Raw genomic sequence first — 25,305 nt, 5'->3', positions numbered from 1 at the left:
ACTGCAGGTGTTTAGCTGTTGCATCTATTATTTCATGACGCGTTGAGGAAAGGCCAGAACCCAAAGGAATATCCATCTGAAAGACTAAAATATCTTAAGTACTAGCCCTGACATACAACAGTTCTACAGAAACACATGATAATTAAGGTTTAAAAATGAAGGCAAGGGAAGGGCTTATTGACTATGCTTTCTGCATCAGCCTTCTTTTCAGTTAACTCTTGGAGTAAAAGATGAAAATGCTATCTGACCATCAGCCGTTAGAAAATACCATGACGTACTGCCAAGCCACTCAAGCAACACTTAGGTTATAGAGATTCCAACAAGGTATTTTAGTACAGGACACTGCTGCCAAGTGGGCGACTCTCAGCCTGCCCCATTGCCTTTGTACGTGGGAAGGGAAGCCTTTGCAACCAAGGCAGATTTCGACCAGGATTATTTGCTACAGACCGGGAAATATCTTGTGTTTCAGATAGTCCAGACTGCATGAAGCAATTAGTTACTGGAGTCCCAGAGGATGGATGAAGCACATATTGTATACAAAATTGTGTTTAAATGAGATTAGCCAAAAATCCTAGCAATCTGAAAACTGATGTAGTAAGGCGACTCCAAGCTTCAATGCCAGGCAAGCATAAGGACATCTCTGCTGTCCAGCTCTCTAACTTTTCATTTATCTGTGTGCATGAGATGGTACAACAGATGAGAAAAGCTCTGGGATAACAACAGGGGACAGAATCTCACGTCCTAATGCACCCATGGTAAAAAGTCATAACCAGTTTGCTGATTTTTAACGAGCTGAGCTGTGGGTCTTTCAGAAAGTTCCCATTGCTGAGAGGCAGGCTGGGAGGATACACAGGCATTTAACATGACCAGGAAACAGAAGAGGGATTTTGCAATACAGTTGTGACTAACAGGCCACAATAAAAGACATCAAAATTAACAAATGATGCAGTACTAAATGAGATTCCGAGCTACAGATGTCTCAAGTTGGATGCCCACAGAGTCATCAGAGGCCAAAGAAGCTAACGGACAAAGATCCAACCAAGAGGATGCCACTTGTCCTCAACAATGCCACTCATTGCAAAACATTCCACAGGGTCCAGCAGATATTGAACTGATAGGATAAAGATTCATGGCTTCTCTTCCCAGAAAAAATAATCTTTTAGAGCCCAACAGAGAAAGGCAGGCATGACAAAAAATACCAAACTAAACATGTAATCATAAGCAAAGAGACAGTGACCAGAGGCCTCTGATCGCAAATTCACAGATCTCATTAACGATCGCAAAAACAGAGGCAAAAATAAAACCTTCAGTAAGTTACAGGTCATAAGGACGACTTGTGCAGAGAGGAATTTAAGCAACCATAAGGCAGTTGCAAACAGTCAAGAGAGAAAGTGCCAGGAAAGAAAGCCTTAGCAATCACCTGACCTGCTGCTGAAGACGTTAAGAGTAAGATATGTAAGCAATTCTAAGGACTACAGAGTCAAAATAAGTCGTCTACAGCAATAGCAAAATCATAAACAACGAATGTGAAACTGGGCAGGCAACCCACCAAATGATGGGCTACAAACATCTGGCAGGAAAAGTCCTGGCCCTACGGACAAGCGAGTAGTACTGTATAGGTCATCAGCACAAAGGCCAGAAATCACTGTAAAGAAATATTTAGAAGACGAACAGAACACGGAGAGAAATGTTCAGGTTTGGAGATGACACCACAGTAGCCATTCTGCTTGCCAAAATGCTAGTGATGATTGTGACACCTCTGTAAAGAAGTCTACTATAAAAGTATGCAAACAAACAAACAAAAAAAAGCCCACCTTGTTTTAGAAATATTGGAGCAAAAGCCCATCTAGACTCCGGCTACATTAGCACTCGATATGGACACATGAGAGACCAAAATCACAGCTTGGCAATGACTAAAACCTAGGTCCCGGGTAAAGTTTGAAAGAAAATTAGGTTCTTAAAAAATCAATACAAGTATTGTTTCTAATATTCCAATTTGCATGTAGAAGTGTATCTTTCATAACAAATATTTAATCGTGTTAATATTTTGCCTTGGACAGTTCAAAAAGTCAAGTCAGAGATTCTTATACCAAGTCAAGCAGACTGTTCCTATCTCGTTCCTGGCCAGATTAACTCTTACCATTAAATTGTTCAACATGAAAAATTGCCCTTAAAAATGCATTAAGATTTGCCTTGTCGGTGAACATGCTGTCTGGATTCAATGTAAAGACTATGGGAAACAAACCATGCCAGGAGTTGAAGTACAAGAACATGTACAATTTAAGGTAGTTTTAAAACTTTTAAATACATTTCTGCACAGACATTATTTTAAATTTTAGGCTGCTAAAACGGTCACTCGAGACAATTGGGAACTTAACCATTGTAAGTAACAACAACAGGCTCTTAGAGTAATTCTAACAGAACTTCTGCAAGGTTCATCTGCAGAACTCATTCTTCTAAGAATTAGGAAACAAGATCTGAATAAATAACATGAAAGAAGATGCCTCCCTCAAGCTCAGAGAACAGTTGCAGTGTTTTTCCTCACCTGCCTTTCCCTCCTGCTCTGTTTCCTACTAGCCACATTGTCTCAGTGAACAAATTCTAACAAAAAAAAATAATTAACTGTTATTATTCATCCTAACGCCATGGACATATCAAACCTTTAAAAACATTATTCAAGATTTTACAGAAATTTATTTGAAAATGCTTTATTTTCTAGTGAATTATATGGATAAAGAAAAGACAAAAAATACCCTTAAATGAAACAATGCCATTTGACGTTACCTTGCTGAGGGAAACATTAAACAATGAGGTCTTTAGCAGGCTGCATTGGCAACTGCTGCTCTTCATCTTCTACTTCTTTTTCTCTTCCATTTACTGCTTACCTAGGTATTAAGTCCTTTGTTCTACATATTACAGCTGTAACTGTAAACTAAGTATTTATTTGCTATTCTAGATAAGCACGTACTAAAACATTTTTTACAAGGGAGAAAGACAAGCTGTGGATTGTTTAGTGAGGTTTCACTCATCAAAAGACTATATTGAGTGAAAGCTGTGGAAATACTTAATTTTGGGAATGTTATTCCAATGCTCACAACACTTTCTGAGGTCAGGTTTATTTTTTCCTAATGTATAGAAATGTTTTTTGAGAAAAAGATAACTTTGGAAAAAGAAATTATACAATAAAATTGAGATGCAGAACAATGCTGTAAGAAAAAAAAAAAACAAAAAAAAAAAACAACTAAGTTTTGCTGATTCTATCAGGACCATGCACTTAAAAGTTACGAAGGTGATTAAGTGCTGGTTAAATATAGCCTTAAATTATGCCTTCAAATCTATTCATAATTAAGAAAGCTTGATTGTTATGATGTCTCCTGCTCTCTACTCTTAGTGCAAATGCAGAGTGCTCACTGTATTGCATACTATTCTAATCACAATACCTATTATATATTATTATAATCACAATATAAATGCCTAAATCTAACACAGGTTCATTTCTCCTTCTCTAGAGGACATTGGTTTTAAATTTATCCTTTGCTTTATTAAATTCAGAATTGCAATTCCATGTTAAAAACTTCAAACTTTTAATACTTATATAAGAGACTTTATAAAGGATAGTATCAGTTTTCAGAGAGTGTGAACCAAGATGTACATAATTCATTTATACTATAATATCAATATATACAAAGACATGGTAATAAACATAAGTCTGCTCTATCCTAATGCTAATCAATACAAAACTAATAGGGACAGGAAGCCTGAACAAAATCAACTAGGCAACAAACGTATGTTGTTTTTATTAAAACAAAATCTATAATTGTTCATTCCTATTTATATTTTTGAAAAATAAAAGCCATATAAATTGCCTACTGTGAGACACTACACATACTTAAAAGGGATGTCATTTATTTAAGGATAAACACTAGATATTTTTTTCTAAAATTTAAACACAAGTGAACTAAAGTAGACCATTTCACATTAGTAAATCTAAATGAAAGTGTAAGCTTTCTTTATTTGGGATAGCTTATCAGACCTTACTAGAAAAAATTAAAAAAGCCTGAGAAACTGCATTATTTTATTTATATACTCGAAATCATTGTACACTGTTGTGACACAGCATTAGTAAAGTTGGCTTTAAAAAAAACATTTGGTAAAACACTGGACTCACTAGAGTTCTATTAAAAATTAGATACCAATATTTTCCACTTAAATCATGAAGTTAAATAACTGACAGGGAAGAGTTCTCCATTGCATAAAATAAATCATTCCTTATTATAAATTCAGATGTGGGATTACAATCTATTGTAATACATTCCCTTTTACACTGTAGCAAGCTTTATTAGCTGAAGTATTTTATGCTTTCAAATTTTGACCCAATAACCAGAAGAAAAAAAAAATGCTGCACTTTGTTTCAAATGCTTTTGAAGTATTCGTTATACCAAATTCTTCAAATTTTACGTTTTTTCCATTCTGGCTTGTCTGTTTCATCATCTTCTGGTTCCACTTCTGCAAAAACTGTTTTTGGCTGCGTTCTAGAAAATATTAAAAAGATTAAAATAATGATTAGGCTACAATTCTATAACAGAAACTGCATTAGACATATATTAAACACAAATGACATCCTTTACACTTAACAAAAAAAGTATCCTAGATTTACTTGTTTTCTATTCTCAAAAAAATCCTGTCCACTAACCTTCTAAGAGCTGAAGGAACTTTCAGCTCTTGGGCAAAGAGCAAAAGTATGAAGAGCAGCATAACAAATACACATCTTCTGCAAGTATTATTTCCTCATTAGCCTTCAATCATTATGTGTTTATTCCATGAATAAAATTAAGCCAGATGAGAGGAAAAAGTCAGTTTAGTAGAACACCAGAAAAGTGGAGCTACAATTCTACTCATTACATTATTCAGAAAAAAAAACCTCCATTTTGATTCACTGCAGTATGATGGGAGCCAGTAAGTGAAAACAGAACAACATGGTTTCTGGCTTAGCCTATGCATGAAAAAAAAAAAAAAAAAAAAAAAAAAAAGTTTTATCCTCCAGAGTCTTTATCCAGCACTACCGTAACATAATAAAACTAATGATCTTCATATGAGAACACAGTATATCCTACAGTCAACCTTGACAGTATCTATTCCTCCACTGTTTACCTGTATTTTAAATACCACAAACTTTATAAAAATAATTATCGATTACTTTTTAAATGAACACAGTATTAACAAACACAGCATTTTAACAAACCGTTTGGACATTCAGTTACCCTGTTTTACACTTTAATCACTGCATGGTCTCCTTTTCCAACCTATTTCTTTGCACAATCATTGTGGAGCTGATGCTACTGGATTTCTGAAGTTGGCTGTGCTCAAATTCTCATAACAACAAAGACAGAAAAAAAAAGTATAAAAAGCAGCCAAGGCAGTCATCATCTCGTTAAGATATTAAATAATGTTTTCACAGCAGTGTGAGAACATGAAGCACTAACTATTGTTATAACAACTGTTATTTGTCACACTCTACAAGATGCATAAAGCTTAACAAAATTGCGTCTGCCTTACTTAACACAACAGGCATAATTCAATGTTGCCATTGCTTTTGAAGAGTAATACAATACCAAGCCATCTGTCATTAAAGAAAAAAAAAAAAGAGAAAAAAAAAGGATTCTCCAGTTGTTAAATAGGCAGCACGAAGTAGATACAAAGGTACCAAAACTAGTCAAAGACAACTTGCTGTATACACTGAATCTTCCTACCGGCCTGCCCCCTTCTCCATCCTCTAACCCTGCCATGGAGGTAGACAGAGGCAAAATGTCCCAGAGATGGTCCTATGGAGATCTCTATTAGCACGTTCCTCTGGTGCGAGCTGTACATCTCATTACACACAAGTAGATCTTGAACCCAGATGAGGACCTAAACTACTGGAAGTTAGAAAAGTCATTCTGCTCTCCATGGAAAGCAGAATTACAAGTTAAAAAAAAAAAAAAAAAAAATCTCTCAACATTCTCCAAATTAAAAAGCATCGTCGGAAAATAGTTACACGAACTCTACTTAAGCAATCTCTCAAAGACGACTCAGGAAAAAAAAAAAATCGATATGAGATCCAAAACAGCCACCAGGGATGAAGGCTTTATTGGCTCAAATACTGGATTCTGTTGTCTGCTGAAGAAATGGAATGCCTGGAATCTTCTTGCTCTCGTATTTTTTCAAAACCTGTTGATGATAGTTTATTTCGCCATTTTAGCAGTGTACCTTCCTTCTAACACAATATTCAGAAGAAAGATATCTAAATGCCATACAGGATCTTATCAGGTCAGCTCGAGTTATTTGTTAGTAAAGCACAGCTCCTAAAGTCTAAACCAATCACTTCTGACCAGGAAAATTCAACTGTCACAATTTTTCTCAGAAACTTCCATTCAAGAAGAATTACTTAATTCATGGAACAAGCACCAGAAGCTATGTATTTTCCGTGATATAAGTAGCGCAGTGAAAAGTTTTAGGTTTCAGTAAATATTAGTAAGCTACTCTGAGTCCAGTGAAGATGTGGGCGGGTGGAGGGGGTGGGGGGACACGGATGACACTGTAGCATAATCTAGCCGTAACCAGCTCAAGAGAAAACACGCAGAGGAAATTAAGTTTGCCTGCTATCTTGTTTTTTAAAATTAGCATGAAACGGCTGTAGCCTCAGCTCAGCTGAAATGTAAACTGATCCACCTCCACAAGCTATACAGCAGTAACTGGGACACCCAAGGTAATTCATATGCCTGACCTGATAAACACACATTGTTCTGCTTAGTAACTGCACTAGAGATTGCCAATGTGGTAGGAGTTTTCTGCATGATTAATATTTATACAAAAAATTATCAAAACAGTTTCACTGCTTCAAAATACTTTAATTTCTGAGGGCTAAAAAACACTTGCAGAAAGCTGATCTTTGTCCTTAGGAGCTATGTAATCAAATATCAAAGAGCCCAAGTTCAAAGAGACCTCGGAACACCGGGTCCAATCTCTTCTGGGAAAAGGGACCCTATATGAGATTATCTAGCACCCTGTCCAATCACACCTTCAAAACCTCCAGGGATTCTACCATTCCCCTTATCACCGTTGAGAAATGATGGTGATCAGAGGAGGTTTCCAATGACTTGGAAAGACAACATACTCATCTTTATGAAGGGCAAGAGGAGGATTTGGGGAACTACAGGACAACATAGCTAACTTCCCCTCTACTCAGCACTTGTGAAATGACATCTGAAGTAGCATGGCCATTTGTGGGCTCTCCAGGACAAGAGACTTCGGCATACAGTGACAAACTGTGTCAGTGGTGGACTATCCAGCTGGTTTGAGAATAGTGGAAAGCCATCACCAAGATAGTTAGGGGGCTGGAACCCACCATATACTATAAAGCTGAGAAGTGGGTCTCTTTAGCCTTAACAACAGAAGGCTAAAGAGGGATCTCAGTGCTGTCTACAACTACATCATGAGAGGCTAGAGAGAAGAGGTGCGGTCAGAGTCTTCGCATGACTATGAGAGAAAACCAGTATCTCAGACACCGACAAACACATTCATATTGTAGGTTACACTGAAAGGTCGCAACAAAAACTGGAAAAACAAACTAAGTCAATTTATTCTTATTAATTTGTTCATATGATTTTCTGAGCACTCCTCTTTACCTCACTGTTTTTCAGTGTATTCAGATATGTAAACACACACACAAAATTCCAGTGGCCATGCAGACTGTTCTAGTCACCATAATCCCTCTGATTATCAGCTGTTTTAATTAGTTACCTTTTAAAGATCCTGTAAAAGTAGCCCATTAACAGCTGTGATTCACAGACTAGCAGCTAAAAAATACTGCTATAGTTAAACCAGCTGGAGATGACAACGGCGTATCACAGCATGTGACTCATGTCACAGCAACTTTTGAAATTTGTGTTTATTTTGCACTGAAGCAGATTAAAAAAGATAACTTCCAAGCATGCTTGGAAATTATTTTTCCATGCTATGGAAAAATAATGTCAGAAAAGCTACTTTCAGACAGAAAAGAAGAGGTTTTTCAGCGTCAGGCCCCCTGTATTCCTTAGCCCACCAGCTAACCTGACTCCTTCCTGAATCTCAGGTAGTTCCCTCTCAAAATTGACAGTCTCCAAAATTTACTAACATGTGTCTGCGAAATCACTGTTCTAAAATGATCTGTCCAGTCCTCCTTCAACTAAAGATACGTGAGCCACAATATGTCTAACACTTCACATGCTGGTAATGCTGTTGAGGAAAAGAGCATTGAACACAGGGAGGCTACAGGTTGCTGCTTGATGTTATTCTTTTTTGCCTATGACAAGGACCAATGACAAAGACATCAAAATACGGGCAACATCACTGTTTCATAAGAACTGTGGTCTGTTTTGATGAGAAGGGAAGTTTCACCCTCACCTTCTCTGTGGTACAGAAGAAAGATACATCTGGGCCTGATTAGGCCCTCAGCTACAATGCTTAGTAATTCCTGCTGATCCTTCAGAGGGAAATCTGAAGTCATTATAGTATCTCTGTACAGCTGTGTTAAAACAAACAGCTCACAAAGAATGTAATTTTCAAACATTTACAACTGATGCCTCAAGTTCCTTTCCTGTAGTTCTTTATTTGAAATCTTCAATCTGTCCTTCCTTTCCTTTCACTCCACTGGAACAACTCTTGCCAAGGTCTCTAACAAGCTTTTTCCTGAAAAATCTCAAGGTCATCCTTTTTTTTTTTTCTTTTTCTTTTTTTTTTTTTTTTTTTTTTGACAATTTATTCACTTTGGCCTTCTTTGATATGTCATGTGCTGATTCAGCATGTACTTCTTATCATTTCCCAATATCCTTTTCAGCAGCATCTGTTTTTTCCACCCATCCTTTTGCCACTTATGTGCTTCCCCCTCCTTTTCTGGTTCAAATTACAGGAGAAACAGAAAGATCATGTTAACAATAACAAGCTTGAAAAAAATTTCAAGTGATAAATAATGCAAATAACTACTTGGCTTCAAGAATAGATTACACACCTTAAACTCCGATGAAAAGGATTTTTTTTAACATACATTGTATAAACTAACGGTAAAATTCATGCCACAGGTATTTCTTATATGAATTGCTGAAGTGGAAACACAGTTAAAAACCACAAAATCAGTTATCTGATTTAGAATGACCTTTCACTACAAATCAGGACCAGATCAACTCTAACCCTGTCACCATAATCCAAGTTATAAAAGCATTATTGATAAGAAAATGAGTGTTTCTTAGTCTTTTTGGACTAAAATTACTTTAGATCCATCACTGAAGAAAATAAAATGACTATCTTTTTCTTAGATGTTTTCTTAAGAAGGAAAATGGAAAACTGTATGTGAAAAACCATCTATGAGGTAGTACACAAACAAAAGCTTTGTCAAACAAGAGAAATGTGGATACTCATATCATATTTAAATGAAAGGTTACCACATATGTGGAAAAATTGATAGCAGAAAAAGTGGTAAAAAGAATAAACAGCACTGAAAAAAATTAAACGTGCTGGTTGTGTATTTCCCAGGTCTCAAGGCAGCACGTAATTTTAAGTATATATCAGAATACTACCTTTCCTAACTCTTTAGTATATTTTAGGATAAGGGTGAATGGCTTTAAACTAAAAGAGGGTAGATTTGGATTAGATGTTATGAAAAAAATATCTTCACTGAGAGGGTGTTGAGGCACTGGAACAGGTTGCCCAGAGAAGTTGTGGGTGCCCCATCCTTGGTCAAAACAAGGCTGGATGGGGCTTTGAGCAACCTAGTGGGAGGTGTCCCTGCCCATGGCAGGGAGGTTGCAACTAGGTAATCCCTAAGGTCCCTTCCAACCCAAGCCATTCTATGATTTTATGGTTATGCTAGAATAGATACATTACATATATCTAAGGGAGCCAGTTTCCTAAGGTTTATATACTGCTTATTATCATGAACCCAGTTTTTACAGGGTCACTGGCGACACACTTCCTACACAACATTCTGTGATATTTTACATCAATTATTTGTACTTAGCAAATTTATTAAATATGCATCTGTAAGGAGGTCTGTAAAATGGTTTTTACACAAGGTAAACACATCCACCTTGCAAAGTAAGGTATCAACTACATAATTAACACATCTCTATATATTATGCACATGACCAGGCAAGCAGTTAATGAAACCTATGACCGTCATTGGTTTGTAACTTTTGATGCAGACCTCTGTTTCTGAGAGTTAAGAACATACCACAGTTATAAAGTTATTGCATTTCAGTGCCTTAGTGTTTTATAAATAATAATAAAAAGTAATAAAAAATAATAACAATGAAGCTTTAAAAAGCTTTTTGCATAGGGTGCGTCTTGAAGTCAAGTTTCTAAAGCAAGGATAGAGGCAGTTTCCTTGGCATGAGATTTATCAGCTGACAAAACTGTCAAGGAAGCATGCCGCTGGCTGCAGCCCAACTCCCCCACATACGTATCACCTTCTGGTGCGTAAGTTAATAGCAGTCTGGATTTGCTTCCTCCCCATTTCTCAGTCAGCTCTCTTCTTTCCCTGCAGCTACATCTTTTAACAAGAAACCATAATGAGATCTGCCCACCTGACACAGTAAGCCTTCTGTAATGTAGCTAAATTTTAAAACTTTCCTGTCTACTACATTGCAGGTGTGGGGGTGAAACTTACTATACAGTCAATGAAGTTACTGAGCCAAAAATATACTGAGGTATCTATCTACCTAACGGAATGTGTGACTGTGTTTACTTTTAAGAATGAATAGTTGTACATACTAAATAAAAACAGGTACCTGCACATTCACAGTAAATTTCACCTCTAGGAAACATAAACCCTCAAAGAGTTACAAATTTAGCCTATTCATTACTACAACTGTTACAGAAACAGGCTTTGTCAAACCTTTCTTTGACTTGGTATCAAGAGTGATATTGTATAACACATTGATTTGATGTACTTCACAACAATGTCATACTTATTAATTACCTAGCCAAAGCCAGGGTGGGCCACTAATGTTCTCAAGCTGCTTTGGAAAAGCTATTGTGGGTCAAGCTGGGAAATAAGCATCACCGCAAGAAAGAGCAATGATTCTTAATATATTCTGATATTCTGGAAAGATGTGTTCGTTTGTTTGTTTGTTTTTCATTACGGAGCTAAAAACTAATAAAGAAAGTATAGTAAATAAAGTCCCAATGAAAGTACAGCCCAGAATATAACACAATGGACTGCAAATTAAAAAAATAAAAATAAATAAATAAATAAATAAATAAAAGGCTGTTACTAGCTCTGCCTGTTCTATGCAGACCATTTAATCGCTTCATAACCCTTCCTTATGCATTTTGGAAATATTACTCCTACTAGATAATTACTTTGTACAACAAAAACCATCAATGACAATAGCAAAATACAAAAAAAAAGTACTAATTTTTAAAGTGGCAGTTTCTGTACCTTAGTATGAAACACATTTATTTAGTATGTATTTTAGTATTACCATGGAATTATTTAATGTTTTGAATTGCACTTATTCTTAGAAAATGAAGATATTTGGTAGAAACGAGTAAAGAATTATATTGCACAGTTTTCATTGTAACAGATATGGATAAATACCGCACTCTTACATACCATTTAAACTGAGTTCAACGATCAGTGTAATTTTTAATATTTAATACATTTAAGACCAAGTTAATTCAAGCAGTACTCAGGTCCTGATATAGGAAAAATCCAAATTATTTATGATACCTAAGAAATCATCTAAAATATGTTGTCATAACACCAAGGAAATATTTTTGAAGGTTTAACCTAAGGCCCAGTTGGAGCTAGAGGGTATGTCGGAAAGCATCACCCCAAAGTCTGCCCATGGGACAGTACCTTATTAAAAGGTATATTATAATTTCTCATACTGATTTGTAGAAGACTAGCAAATTTAGAAAGCTTTAGAATTTTGTAGCACTGACAGTCAAATTTTAAAAATGGTAATGTCACATTTTAAAAATTTAACCTCCTGGAAACTCTTATCTTCATATAGGAGTGTGACATATTCTTGGTTTACGTATTAATGGCAACAAGCCAGAAAAGGCAAAGTATACTGTTAAAAATGTATGTCTTCTATTTTTACAAACTCCCACTGGTCTCCAGAAATATTACTTGTATTTTTAATTGCTTCCTTACTTAGCATATGCTGGAGCAACCCAGTATGGATTCTCCTCTGCTTCCTTTGCATGACGTAAAATAGCCTCTCGAGGGTTGCTGTCATCTGTCTTATCCAGTGCAATATTCTTGACTATGTATGATGACAAGGTACCTCCGTGTGTCCCAACACGGCCACCACGACCTGTAGCAAAAAAAATAAATTAAATGACTGTTTTAAAGAAAAATATTTAAGAAATAAACAGAAAAATGTTATATTTTGTCTATAACAGTGATCTGATACAAAGAAGCTATCTAATATTACAGGAAGAGCCTAATTTAGAGCTGCATTCACATACACATTTTACTGATTACATGAAGGAATTGTGATTATTTTTGGCAAGCACTCCAAAGACCAGTGTCTAACAGTTCTGGACGCTGCTCACACATATAGCAGAGTCCCCCACCCAAAAATGTTTGAATGCAAATCCAAACACACACAGAACCCAAGCATTACAGTCCATTTGGTATACAACAGCATGAAGCGATTATGACTACATTACCTGGTCCTGCTACTGGAGGTTCAGGTTTGTGAGACTTCATGGGGTCCAGCCTATCCTTTTCCAGCTGTTTCCTGGTGCTTCGCTGTCGTGGTTCACGGAACATGGGAAGTGCATGGGCTAAAGAGTCACAGTTTGGAGATAAAGAAACATCAGAAATTCCATTATCTTTTCAATGTTTTAATTACAAGGGTGAAGACTGCAAGGATTTTTTCCACACAAAGGAAAGGGTTAGAGTCATTTGTTTATACAAAAAGAAAGGTGGCAGAAGCAGCCTTCTGCTTTTACTGTATCCAAGCAATGGTTTACTGAGGTACATTTTAGAGAGCTTCTTCCTGATGAATTTTTCAAACATGAACGTAGTCAAATTTCCACAGTTGTATCAGGTAGCAGTTTTTCATCTGAAATACTGTTTGCATAGTATATGTACATATAATCTACTCCTCTGACATTGAGTCCTCAACATTAGCATTGTGAACAACTGGCTGCTCTTTTCTGAATATTCCATTTTATTATAGCACTTTAATACTCCAGTAGCATAAAAAACTTTACATGCATTTCTGGTTCATGGTTTTTCTGCAAATGAAGTCATATTCGCTTTTTTTTTTTTTTTTTAAATTATGACACTAATCAAATTTGGAAAAATACCCGTAATTGAGACAGTTTGACTAAACCATCAGGATTTAAAGCCCGTTTTTCATCATAAAACTGCTGCAATACCTTCAATCACAATCATTTACCTATGTGCTGTTTCAGTCAGCTCAGACAAGAGGCACTTTTGTCAGCACCAAAGAAACACCATTTTAAGGGACAGTTTTCTTCTGGTGAGGCAAAACACTGCCGTATGATGATTGCTGCTGTTTCCCAAATTGCAGGAAATTGTGTAGGGGTCAAAAGACCCAACAAAGACAGAACCAAAACAAACAAAATCTTAAGTGTAGAGGAACTGGCTCTACATTTAATAAGGAAAAAAATGAAGTCAGCATCCAGAGACCTCTCACTTTGATTTTCCAGCTTACTTATGGAAGCCTGCTCAGTTTACTAGACCATGTAAAGTCACAGCCAAATGACACAGCAGTAGATCTTGGGGAATATGTGTTTAGGTTTTATTTTTGCAGATTTCATAAAGTACAGCAATAAATTGTCCCAGGCATTTCAAAGCAATGAGGTTGATTGGTTTGCATAGAGCATCTCAGGTGACTAATGCACAGATCCAAGCTTTTTCCATATGCAAAGTCAAGGTTGTCCAAAGGAAACCGAAGCTGCATATTCCTGTGTTTTAAAAGTAATACCTAATCTCTCAGAAAATATTATTGCATTTTAAGCAGCTATTATAGGCAATCCTAAGATTAAAGAGCAGCTACAAGTTCAAAAAAAATCAAGTAGAGGAGGATGAAAAAGGGGTTGATTCACTTTGGAAAGGATTTCTGAGATCTTCAGTTCTTTCTAGTTCTATCAGCAAGTTTCAAAGAAGCTAGTACTATTTGGGAAGGCCAAAATCTCTCAATCCCCTTGTCCCCTTATAAAATATGCCCTAGGGAAAATGCAGGTCATTAAACTTTCTACAGTAACAACAATAACTATTTCTTGTGCATCAATGAGTCTTAATAAGAACATGAGGTCTTAGAGTATAACCTGTAAGCTGGAAAGATATTTTAACTATTTGAAAACCCACGCATCTCTAGGCAAGTTCTAAATCTTGAAAGATCTCTAGGAATTTATTCAAGAACTAATGCTCACATCTCTGATTTTGCCACTGGTACTATTGATGTTCCCAGGCAGCGAAAGGCTTCTTCAACTCATCTCTACTCACCAATTCACAGACTTAGTTAAGTAAAATTGAAAATTCAATAAAGGAAGAAAAGAATATTGGAGTGTAAGTGTTGGTGTTTTTTGTTTGTCTGTTTTTTTGGTTGCTGGTTGTTTTTTCTTGTTGTTGTTTTTGAATACAAAATTCTTGCAAAAGGTCATCCCAACTTTTTAAAGCAGTTGTCCTTTCCGATGCATGGAACTTGCATCATAATCAAGAAAACAACCACCTTTAACTATTACAGGGCATACCAAATACACCCCTTTCCAGTTTTGCAGGGCTATAAATAAATTTGTATGTAGCACTCAATACTTAAGGAATGATTGCAACTATTTAGAGGGGAAAACATAAAAGTAAACCATCTGCAAATAATACGATAACTAAGAAAGATGTAAGAATGCTCATATAAAGAGATGTTTAAATTCCTTACGTGTTATAATGTAATCCTGAGTAAGAGTCTCTGCTTGTCTCTCTTTTCTTTTTGTTTTGACCACGCATAATTTTGCTCCCCTAGGAGAAAACACACAGCAGTTCAGTTGGTCAGTTTATATCAAATACAAACCATTTTTTATTCAAAACATATTCTCAACTGAATTATACAGCACTTTAAATATGCATGACTGTGTATATCTTGGTACGTCCACGCACATGTGAAGGAGGGCAAAAAGATTCGTTCTTTTATTACAGATCAGTTTATACGACTGGTGGAAGTATGGGTGGAAGATTCATATCACACTTCATTTGTCCACAGTACTTGCAGCATGCACACAGGAAGTGCTCTTCTCCAAATATTGGCAATGATTAGTACCCTTAGTACCCTTCCTATGCAGCCTGGGTTGTTGTAGTTATCTAATCAGAGGTGTTTGTAACACTGCACTGGGAAACTCTGCAGAAGCCTTGTTGCAGCAGGACTAATTTAAACTGGTATTATTTTCCTTCTTTCTGTAAGTACTAGGAATAAAACTGGGTACAGAACTGAGCTAAGGCTTTTGTGGTCTTTGTACAGGAGTCTCAGGCTGCACTCTGGAGAGAGTCAACAAACAATGCTGACGAACCTCCCTCCTGTTCTCTAAAATGAGAAAGAACAGAAAAATAATACTTAGTTAGAAATATCTTATAAACCAGAATTTATTTTCATATTCCTATCGCCAGGCCACAGTAAATATCCAGAACTACGAACTATAATACAATATGTTTTTGGATGCAAGTGAAACAAAGTCAATGGCTTTGGAAGAACATATTTATATCACTCTATATATGAAGTATGCATTCTTCCTCAGCTGATAAGGAAGGAAGTACCCCAGCCAATTTAGAGGGTAAAAGCAAGTTAATTGTGTAAGTATTTATAGACTAGTTAAATCCTCTTCTTTTCATTCTAGGCTGACAAGTCACCTTCTGATGAATCACTGCCACCCTTCCATTAGATACACAGGCAAAATCCACACGTGACAGGAGAGGGTGGGAGAGATGGCAAGGTCTCAAACCGAGTCCTCTAACATGAATACACAGACTGACAAGTTTAAGCTAATGCTTCTAAACAGCATTTGTACTTCATAAAAAATAAAATATGACAAAAATACATCTATATGACAAAATATGACAAAAATATTACTAAATTCAATAAGTAGCCTTTCAATAACACCATTTCAGCAGTCTTCAAGAGGTAAAATGAAAGGCTGGTTATTCTTACAGAAAATTTCATACAATTCAAGAATGGAAGCGTTTGTAAATTCAGGTAGAACTGCCAGTGTACAGCACCACAGAGAGCCTGGAGGAAAATGCACTGCTTTTCAAGTACAAACTTTTGTGGTTTTGTTTTTTTTGTTGGTTTGTTTTTGTGTTTTTTTTTTTTGTTGTTGTTGTTGTTGTTGTTTTTTTGTAACTTAGTAGCTAAAACTGCAAAGCAAATGCTACTAACTCTTTTTTTTTCTCATCTCTTAGTATAATTATAGCATCAGGCTATGTCTGAGAAATCCTAATTATAAACCACTAACTATTACATACCTCTGGCTTTTAACAGGATCATAGTACACTTTTGCCAATCCATTTCCTGTACCAACCATGATCTGATTCAGCTTGGGATGCCAAAGGCAACGCACAACACTCTGAAATAAAGCAACATATTGACAGTTAGTTGTTCATTCATTTAGATTTTAGGATTAATATTCATCTTGTCAAAAAGCAGACCCTACACTGTAGTACAAACAAGATTGAATACATGAATGAATGTGACTAAACGAATGAGTAAAAGTTCTTCTCCAGAGCAGAACACAATGTAAAAGGAGTGACAACACAAGGATGTAGGCAGAGAAGGAAGTACAAATGGGCGGTAGTGAGAAAAAACAGTGGTTTCCACAGCCTAACTGCTCCAGGGTCTTCGTGGGCATAATGGAATTGGAACACTAAACAGGATTTGAAGGAGAACAATGAAGTGCTTCAGATATAGTAGTACAAGCCTTCATGACTTCTGCATTTTTCTTTTTAATCCTTAGTTCTTCCACCCTGTTCCTTACGTTATCTATTTTTCTTTCACACAGTGCTGACCTTTCACTTGCTGAATGCAGAACAGACAAATGTCTGATATTCAACTCTTGGATCCTTCTTCTCCTAAAGATCCAGGAAAACTTGTTATTTGAAGCTTATGTCTCACAGCTCTGTCACCCTTCTTGTCTGTACAAGTCATTTTCAGACATTAATAGTACTTTTCTTTTATACACACAGAGTGGTTCTCCACGTGACTGATCACTGCACTAAATCTGAATCAGCAGGTCAACCCAGAAAAGCTGCAAGACTGCCATGATTTATGAGAGTGCCAAAGAAGCGGTCACAATCTGCCAGGAAGGACAACACAACTCAATACTAACAAAAATCATGTGTGCATCTAACTGAAAGAAAAAACAAACAAACAAACAAAAACCCCGTAACTATTTGTTAGATATATAACAGTGTTTTGACAGTGTTTTTGTTAGCTGTATAATAAATGTATCCAGAACTAACAGTATGCATCACCGTGTTAGCGTTTCACTGAATTGTGATTTTTCTAGCCTTTTTTCCCTTTACCTTTAAAAACACAAAAAACTATAGACTTTTCAAAATGAATTAATTCAATACTCAACCACTTACATATATCTATCATGAAAGTATCTGTAGTTTATTTACTCATTTATTTTACTTAACACAGTACATTAAAGTCACAACACGGAAAACACCAGTCTCTCACCCAGAGAAATAAACAAAGCAAAAATATACTTAGGGGGTGCAAATGAAACAAAGGCATTAACTTGGGAGGTGACAACCACTTAATCAGAAGAGAATGATTATGCATAAGCTCTATTGAACAGTGAATCACTCTATCACTCTTCCCACTTCACATTCCTTCCTATCTCTGGTTTGGTTTGCATACTTTTTTTTTTTTTTTTTTTTTTTTTTTACTTTTTTTTTCTTTTTTTTGAATGTTACAAGGCATTTAACAAAAAAAAGTACTGGAAAAAAATCTGAAGCCCACTCATCCATCATGAATTACATTTTCATTTTAGTACAAGATGAAGGATGACTTTTTTTAGAACTGTTTTTCTGCTTGGTGTTCTTGTATAAATGAAAAAAAAAAATGAGTGAGATGAGTTTACATGAATCAACTGATCAGTCTTTACAAGGCTGTTCTATAAAACATCCTGCCCATTACATATAAACACATACAACATTACACTTTCCCCTGTACTTACAGGTACAAATACATCTGGCATATTTATTACGAGACAACAAAAGGGCAACAAACTTATACTTCAGAGTTATCTAAAAAAAAGCAAGTTTCTGGCAATGCAGTATAATCCCTGCCACAAGATACCAAAATAATCAATACAAGGTTGTTAACAAGTTGCTTGATTTGAATAAGATATTTTTACGTACTGTTATATAATGCTATTACTCAAAATGTTACTGTAATTCTAAAACATACAAAGCTAATAACAAGCATTGAGGGTCAAAGGTGGGTGGCCTTTTCTTTTATTAATATTTATTGCATGTGTTTAGCCAGCCTTTTAAAACTTTGTAGTTAATGTGGTTCTCCACTTTCTACTGTCAAGTAAATGTATTTTATAGCATGGTACTGGATACCAGCCAACAAAAACAAAGCCTGAGACAGTGTGGCTAAGCACTGATGGGGATTGCTAAGTTTCTAACTTGTCAAACATCCACAGCACACTTAAAACCACCATGGCACGTGCTCCAGAGCAGGCAGAAGAAACTGCCATAAAATGCAGCACAATAAATCTTCTAAAACTGTAAAACGTCCCCAGAATATAATTTGTTAAAAACTAAACAAATACAATCTCTGAACATGCAAGTAATTTCACTAAGCCACTGGCATATAAACCTACTTTATAAGAAATAATGAAAACTACTTACAGAGATTTTCAGACTATTTTAGAAACAGGCAATACTTTAAAACGAGCAAAATATTGAATTCCTGAACTGAATCCTACTAATCTTTCCCAATCACATAATCCTAAAGAAGTAAAAATTCTAAACAACTGTATAAAAGAGGGATCATTGTAGACTAGGTTTTAACATTGAGAGTGATGGGGGAAGGGGAATATTCATCATACAAAAATAACTGATTCTTAAAGATAGCATTTCACTGCCATTACCACTAACTTCCCTGCTGAGTATAGTTAAAATAACTCAGTTAGACATCTTTATCACTGGAAATGTGAAACATCAAATTCCAGGTCAAAGAAGGTCCTGCTTCACAGCTTTCTATGGAAGTAAGTGTGTTTATAGCGGGAAAACTCTTTCCCTGGCTTGATCTGCCTATGTACATAGGCACATACGCGCCTACTGATACTGGACATTACAGAACCACAGAATGGTTGATGCTGAAGGAGACCTCTGAAGATCACCTAAGTCAACCCCCATCCTCTGGGCAGGGCCAACTACAGCAGGTTGCTCAGGTTTTGAGCTTCTTGCTCCCACTTTCTGCTTCTAAGAGATGGAAAAGGGATTTACATTGAATACTAATTCCAATTTGCACAATGATTTTTAAGAATAGCTCATTTCATGTTTAGGTCATGTCCTGCAATGGAACCCCAAATGAACAAAGTGATACTTAAGGTACACTTGCAGTTGCATCCCTTGAGATAAGAGCTCGGGCCAGAAGAAACAACCTCAGCAGTTAAAAGCTAACTGCAAGCTCTTGTTGCAATCGCCCAGGTGGTTTCATGCTTTTCCAGAGAATAAAACAGGAACATGGAATCAAATTGCCTGACAGTACTTCTTGAAAACCTACTGCAAAAGACTTGCCTAACCACAAGTACCAGTTTACAGAATTCAGTGGATGCCAGCGTAAAGGCTCAGATACTCAGATATACAAATACCAGAGTTATAAATTCAGTTAACTAATTTTCAATTCCACCATTCAACACTGAAAGACTTGTTTCTGTTTTTTAAAACAATTAAAGCTAAAACAAAGGAAAAGCTAGGTAGGTTATGAAAATGATAAAACTACAGATCATCCTTCAGCTTTGCAAATGGAAAATTATGTATTATTGTAACAACTAAGAACAATAAAACTCAGACTGTATCATCATGTAAACATCTTCAATATATATATTTAAAAAAAAAGATTACTGTAATAGCTGGAGGTATTGGACAGCACATCTTTAGAGGATGAAGTCCTGGAGGCCTGTCATGAAAATACTCAAAATAATTTTATCAGTGGACCTGAGCTGGCCAGCTTTGTAACCATACGGATAATCTATCTTAAAATACAGCACTTATAAATTACAATTAGTGATAATGATTCAAAATCTGTTTGGTACTTCTGTTGTTGTAAACATATTAAGTTCTTCAAATGAAATCCATCTGAAAAGACTTTGGCAAGATCTTTTGCATATACAAATGCATCAGCCTGCATTAGGAAATAGTAGGAGAAGATTGTGAAAATTTTTTTGTGAAATTAGGCAGGAAGAACATTAAAAATGTTAACAGAAAAAGTGCTTCATTGTCACTCTGAAAGAAGTCAGGACCAATTCAGTGGGATCTAGATTACAATGTTTACTTCCTTAAATAACTGCCTAAAGCTAGCCTTACCACCTTTAATTAATTACATGAATTCAATTACCTGAATGTGCTTTTTTTTTTTTTACTTTATTTTTAAACTAAGCACTATACACACCTCAAGCTCCTAATTCTTTCAAAACAAGGTTTTTAGTTTTATAAAATGTATGTGTAATAATGTAAGAGCTTAACAGTAGGTGGTAATCTTCAACATAAAACTTGAAAGCACAAAGAAAGGTGGCATGCAAAGGTGATTATATGCTTTCTCCCTTGTGTGCTATTCCACCTGCATTTCTTCTGAGACAAGCACAGTCCCAGTTCACATGCAGTTCTGGGGAGGCCCCTAAATAGCCTCAGCCCTGACAGTCTGTTCTCACCTGCTTGTTTCTCTTTGTTTCACACTGGCAGAGCTGCTGGTGCAGGTAAACAGTAAACTACACCACATTATTTTTCTATTAAGTTACTTTCCATCTGGGTTAGCTCAGTAGGCAACTACCCAAATGGCTTTGCTGGGACTATGCACATAACTGTCCTTTGACAGGACTGGCCTCTAAATGTGACTCTGAAGCCTGAAACAGGATTCTCTGTAACAGAGAATGTAACATTTATTCTGGCCTAGAAATATACTCATGTTTAATAGGCAAAGTGAATAATAACTGAAACAGATTTCTCAGCAAGTAAAAGCTAATTACCTCAACTGAAACTGTCCAGAACACTTGGGCTAACACCCCTACAGGGGTAAACAATACAGAGAGGGCATTTTACAAGGTCAGCAAGAAAAGATTTAAAATGATTTGTTGCATAGGAATGGAAAATTTACCACTATGATGAAACCACGAGGCTGGTAAGGTCATAGAACTGCAGACTGATGTCAAGGATTGAAAGAATTCTCCTGGATCTTCGGTTATAAAGTCAGTTCAAGACTGCAGCAGCGATGGCAAAATTCACTTCCCTGGCCCATACTTCAAGTAAAAACATTTAATCTTACAACATAGATACAGCAGCCCCATGACAGGATGAGCAGTCTGAGAGGGGTCTGTGCAGGCTGCAGGGAGGAAGGTGAGGAAAGGCTAATAAATTCCAGCAAGAGGTTCTAGGAAGGGTCAGAGAGGTTTCACATTTGGCAGTTCATTGGGGTTGTGAGGAGCTTCAGCAGGGATGCTAGAGGCCCCCCCCCCTCTCTCTGCTGCACAGGTCTGCTCCCCGTGCAGACCACCCACCTCCTACTCTCTTCTGTGATTTACAGATTTTCCCATACCTGTTGTAGTCTCCTATTCCTTTCTTAGCTCCTCTACTTGGCGCAGTAACAAGACCTTCCCTACAACCCCAGCTGCCAGGAAGGGCCCATGACCCATGATATTCTCCTTACTGAGGGAGAGAAAAGGCTCTTCTGGAGACCTAAAAGCTCTTCCAGCTTCCTGCTCCTGCAGCCACCCAGCACAGAGGGGAGGCAGTCTGGGCTGGCACTCCCCGTGTCCTCTGGACAAACCTCTAACAGGAAAGTGAAGCAATCGGCTGGGGGCATTAAGGACAGACGCAGCTGGAGCAAGGCTTGCCAAGTTGGTCTATCAACACATGAGGACAAGGTTTCATGAGATGATCAAGCCAGTGTTATTAGCAGGTCACTCCCACTTCTCCCCTGCTGTACAGCCAGTAGTCCTGGCTTTTGTCTGACCACAGGCAGTTTCTTCAGAGTACTGAACAGGCAGAACAGTTTTTATAAGACTTATATAAGACTATATGATTCATGTCACATTTTCTGTTGCCCTGAATGATTTAATATATCCCTAAATTTCCTAGTCTAAGGGGAAAGCAACTACAGAAAACATATATAAATTGAAAAAAAAAAAAAAAAAAAAAAAGCAAATCTAGCAAATCTACATAGTTTCTACTATTGCACAGTTTGTATGGCCTTTATCTAAACATTAATTCTTACACCTGCAAATATTGCCACGTTACAGAGCCTGGGGAGTCACTTAATCTCACTAGTATCTTTTTAACCTACCAAAATATAAGGTTGCCTGTTATGCAACAAAATAAGAAGAGAGATCATCTCTAGGAAGTATTCACCTCTATCCTCCTTCACTCTCTTGCAAGACAGCTAGGGAAAATTAAGGTTTCCCTCCATTACTGTCTTCTTTTATTCCTAGCATTTGACATGTCTGTGAGCTGACGCTGTAATAGAATATGATTATTTTTTTCTTTCTGCATTTCAGTCAAAAGTTTAACCACCATCCAACAGAATCCAGCATCCAACTACTTTTATATGTTCAGAAACACCAAGATAATTGCTGATCTTTTGTTTTAACAAAATTTCATTTAACAGACATGTGCGTGCCTGTATGTATGCATACGTTGATCTCCCGGAGTATGGAGGTCATCATTTTTGCACGACTGGCATGATATCAAATTTCACCACTTTTCAAAACATTCCAAAGACATATTTTTGGCATAAATTGGAATCACCATACACTTCTGCAACACACAGCTCAGTGGGGCTATATTCTTTCATTGCTACTGCAAAATGAAAAGTAAATTTAGATGGGGTCATATTTTACAATGATGTTTTAATTTCTTTTGCCTCCTTAAGGAGATCTTACTGTTTCTCAACCACACATTGTTTTCTTTGGAATCAACCCTTTCTCCCTAAAGACAGTTAGGTTTTAAGGTTAAATACTATATGTTTGTTTTTGAAACTGAACATTTCATCTGAAGTGCATTTTCTGATAATGCATGATAATGTATCAGCTTATTGAAGTTCACTGGTAAAGATCCTCCCGCCATGTAGGGAAGAAAAAGAAAAACATGTTTACACATTAGTTATGCACTGTTGGAATAAACCTTTTATTTTTTTTTTTTTTTCTCTTCACTTCAGGTACAGCCTGTGTTCCATTCTGGCAGCTCCACAATTACGGAAATGATTATTCAGCTACATGGAGCTATCAGACTTTTAGGCTAAATTCACTGAATTCATGTCTTCTCCCATGGCTATTAGCCAAGAGAAAACTGAATGAAAGCACAGACAAACAGAACTGGTAAGTGGAGAAGATGCATTTATTTTCACAACACAAAACTACGCTCAGAGGGCAGAAAACTCTGTTGAATGATGCTAACATGTACTACTCCTGTGGCAAGTGTGCAGCCAACATTCCACTTGTAAGGTGAAAAGCACAAAACTGATTTTCTCACTTGTAAGGTGAAAAGCACAAAACTGATTTTCTCACAAGTTATTTGCCTCACAATGGTAATTTGTCACTAGAAAAGAAGATACTGGTAATTACAGATCAATACTGAAACTGGAAAGGGAACATGTTAATTCAAGACGTTCACACATTCTGTTATAGCAACAGTTTAGTTTTTGAAACTCATGTTTTCACTAACTTTAAAAAAAAAAGTTCATTCAAATTTAGATAATGTTCTGTAATCGTAAGGTAAAATGCTGATGTTTTGACAATTATGCTTGGAAATCAGGTGCAAGTAAGAGAGCTTACACTTGAATCTCATCTAACACAATCACTTCATGTAGTGGCAGGATTTTCTCTTGTCCTGCTTTAACTTTCCTACAGTCACAAATACTTAAATCAATAGAAATGAGTGCAGAAGTAACCTATTGTCTAACTGTGCCCCATACAAGGTCAGAGCAAGACAGGTGAAATGTTCCAGTGCTTTCACAGGAAAGAATCAACACCAACAGAGGGAAGCAAAGATCATAGGTAAGACTTACCAAGCTTAAGATGTCTACAACTCAAATCTTTACAGGTCTACCCATCAAATGTCCACCACTTTTCACTCCCTTTACAGTTAATGGAAAGAAATAACCATATATTACCAGTGACCTTCATCTAACCTATTTTAGATACCTATTTTAGTATGAGATAATCACAGTCTAGATGTGTTTATTTTCTCTGCTTATTAGAAAGGGAGCCCAGGATGACTGGATCAACTGTAGACATCTATATTTGGTCAGGTGAATCCCCTGCAGCCTACAATGGCCAAAATAACTATGTAAGAAAAACAGAAAACTAAATGGAGCAACACAAAGAGGATCTATGTTACAGTATGTTAGGCTACTTACATAAAACTCTGCAGTTCAAGGATAAAGGATTCTGGAAGCCAAATAAAATATTCCTAGTGCAGAATGATACAGCAGATACAAACTCCCAGAACCCTCTGACAAATCTTCAGAACCTTAGTTTAAAAGATCAGTTCTAGCTCTGGAGATGCTTAAACACTGAACAGGGATAAAACAGAAACAAACACAGCCTATGCTCTGCCTTGCTTCTCCTCCCTCTCCTAGACTATAATCTAGTAAATAACTCCTTCAGAACCTGTCCTGTAGCTATACAGACAGCATAGCGACAGCACGAGTTGCTGTTCTGAGAAAATATTTTCAGTTAGGAAAAGAAAAACTTAAACAAAACTTCTCTTTCTTATGTGCAAGCTCTGCTTCAGTGGCCATGACGGTATGTGACGGGTGCTGTTTGAACAGCGCTTCTCAGATTTGCTGCACTTGGCTGTCCAGATAGCCAGATAAGCAGCATGTCAGCAGGGAAGAATCTGAACATGTAAAATTACATTCTGACTGTGGTCGCAGACTCTGTGAGCACAGGTCATTACAGCAGCAGACAAATGGGGCTTTTCTAACTGAACTGCGTATTTATTTAAACCATATTTTTACGAATTCTGACATTTCTGAAAGAAGAAACGAAAGAAGAACCCCAGTTTGCAAATGCAGTGTAAATATACATGCA

The 25,305-nt window shown here is 36.6% G+C and overlaps 1 protein-coding gene across 1 annotated transcript in view; it reads right to left on the bottom strand.

Moving 5' to 3' along the window:
- Nucleotides 1-4,058: 4,058 nt before the first annotated feature.
- WDR70 (WD repeat domain 70) overlaps nucleotides 4,059-25,305 on the bottom strand; it is a 137,749-nt gene continuing 116,502 nt past the window's right edge. Inside the window, exons 14-18 of the mRNA XM_038170879.2 lie at nucleotides 16,505-16,605; nucleotides 14,931-15,010; nucleotides 12,694-12,810; nucleotides 12,173-12,335; nucleotides 4,059-4,532 (exon numbers count right to left, since the gene is read on the bottom strand). Of these exons, the coding sequence (XP_038026807.1) occupies nucleotides 4,448-4,532; nucleotides 12,173-12,335; nucleotides 12,694-12,810; nucleotides 14,931-15,010; nucleotides 16,505-16,605 (546 nt within the window). The 3' untranslated portion in view covers nucleotides 4,059-4,447. The remainder of the gene's footprint in view (nucleotides 4,533-12,172; nucleotides 12,336-12,693; nucleotides 12,811-14,930; nucleotides 15,011-16,504; nucleotides 16,606-25,305) is intronic.

Source organism: Anas platyrhynchos, chromosome Z (genome assembly GCF_047663525.1).
Source record: "Anas platyrhynchos isolate ZD024472 breed Pekin duck chromosome Z, IASCAAS_PekinDuck_T2T, whole genome shotgun sequence".
NCBI lineage: Eukaryota > Metazoa > Chordata > Aves > Anseriformes > Anatidae > Anas > Anas platyrhynchos.
Note: the sequence above shows the minus strand (reverse complement) of the source record. Positions and strands in the feature narration are given on the sequence as shown.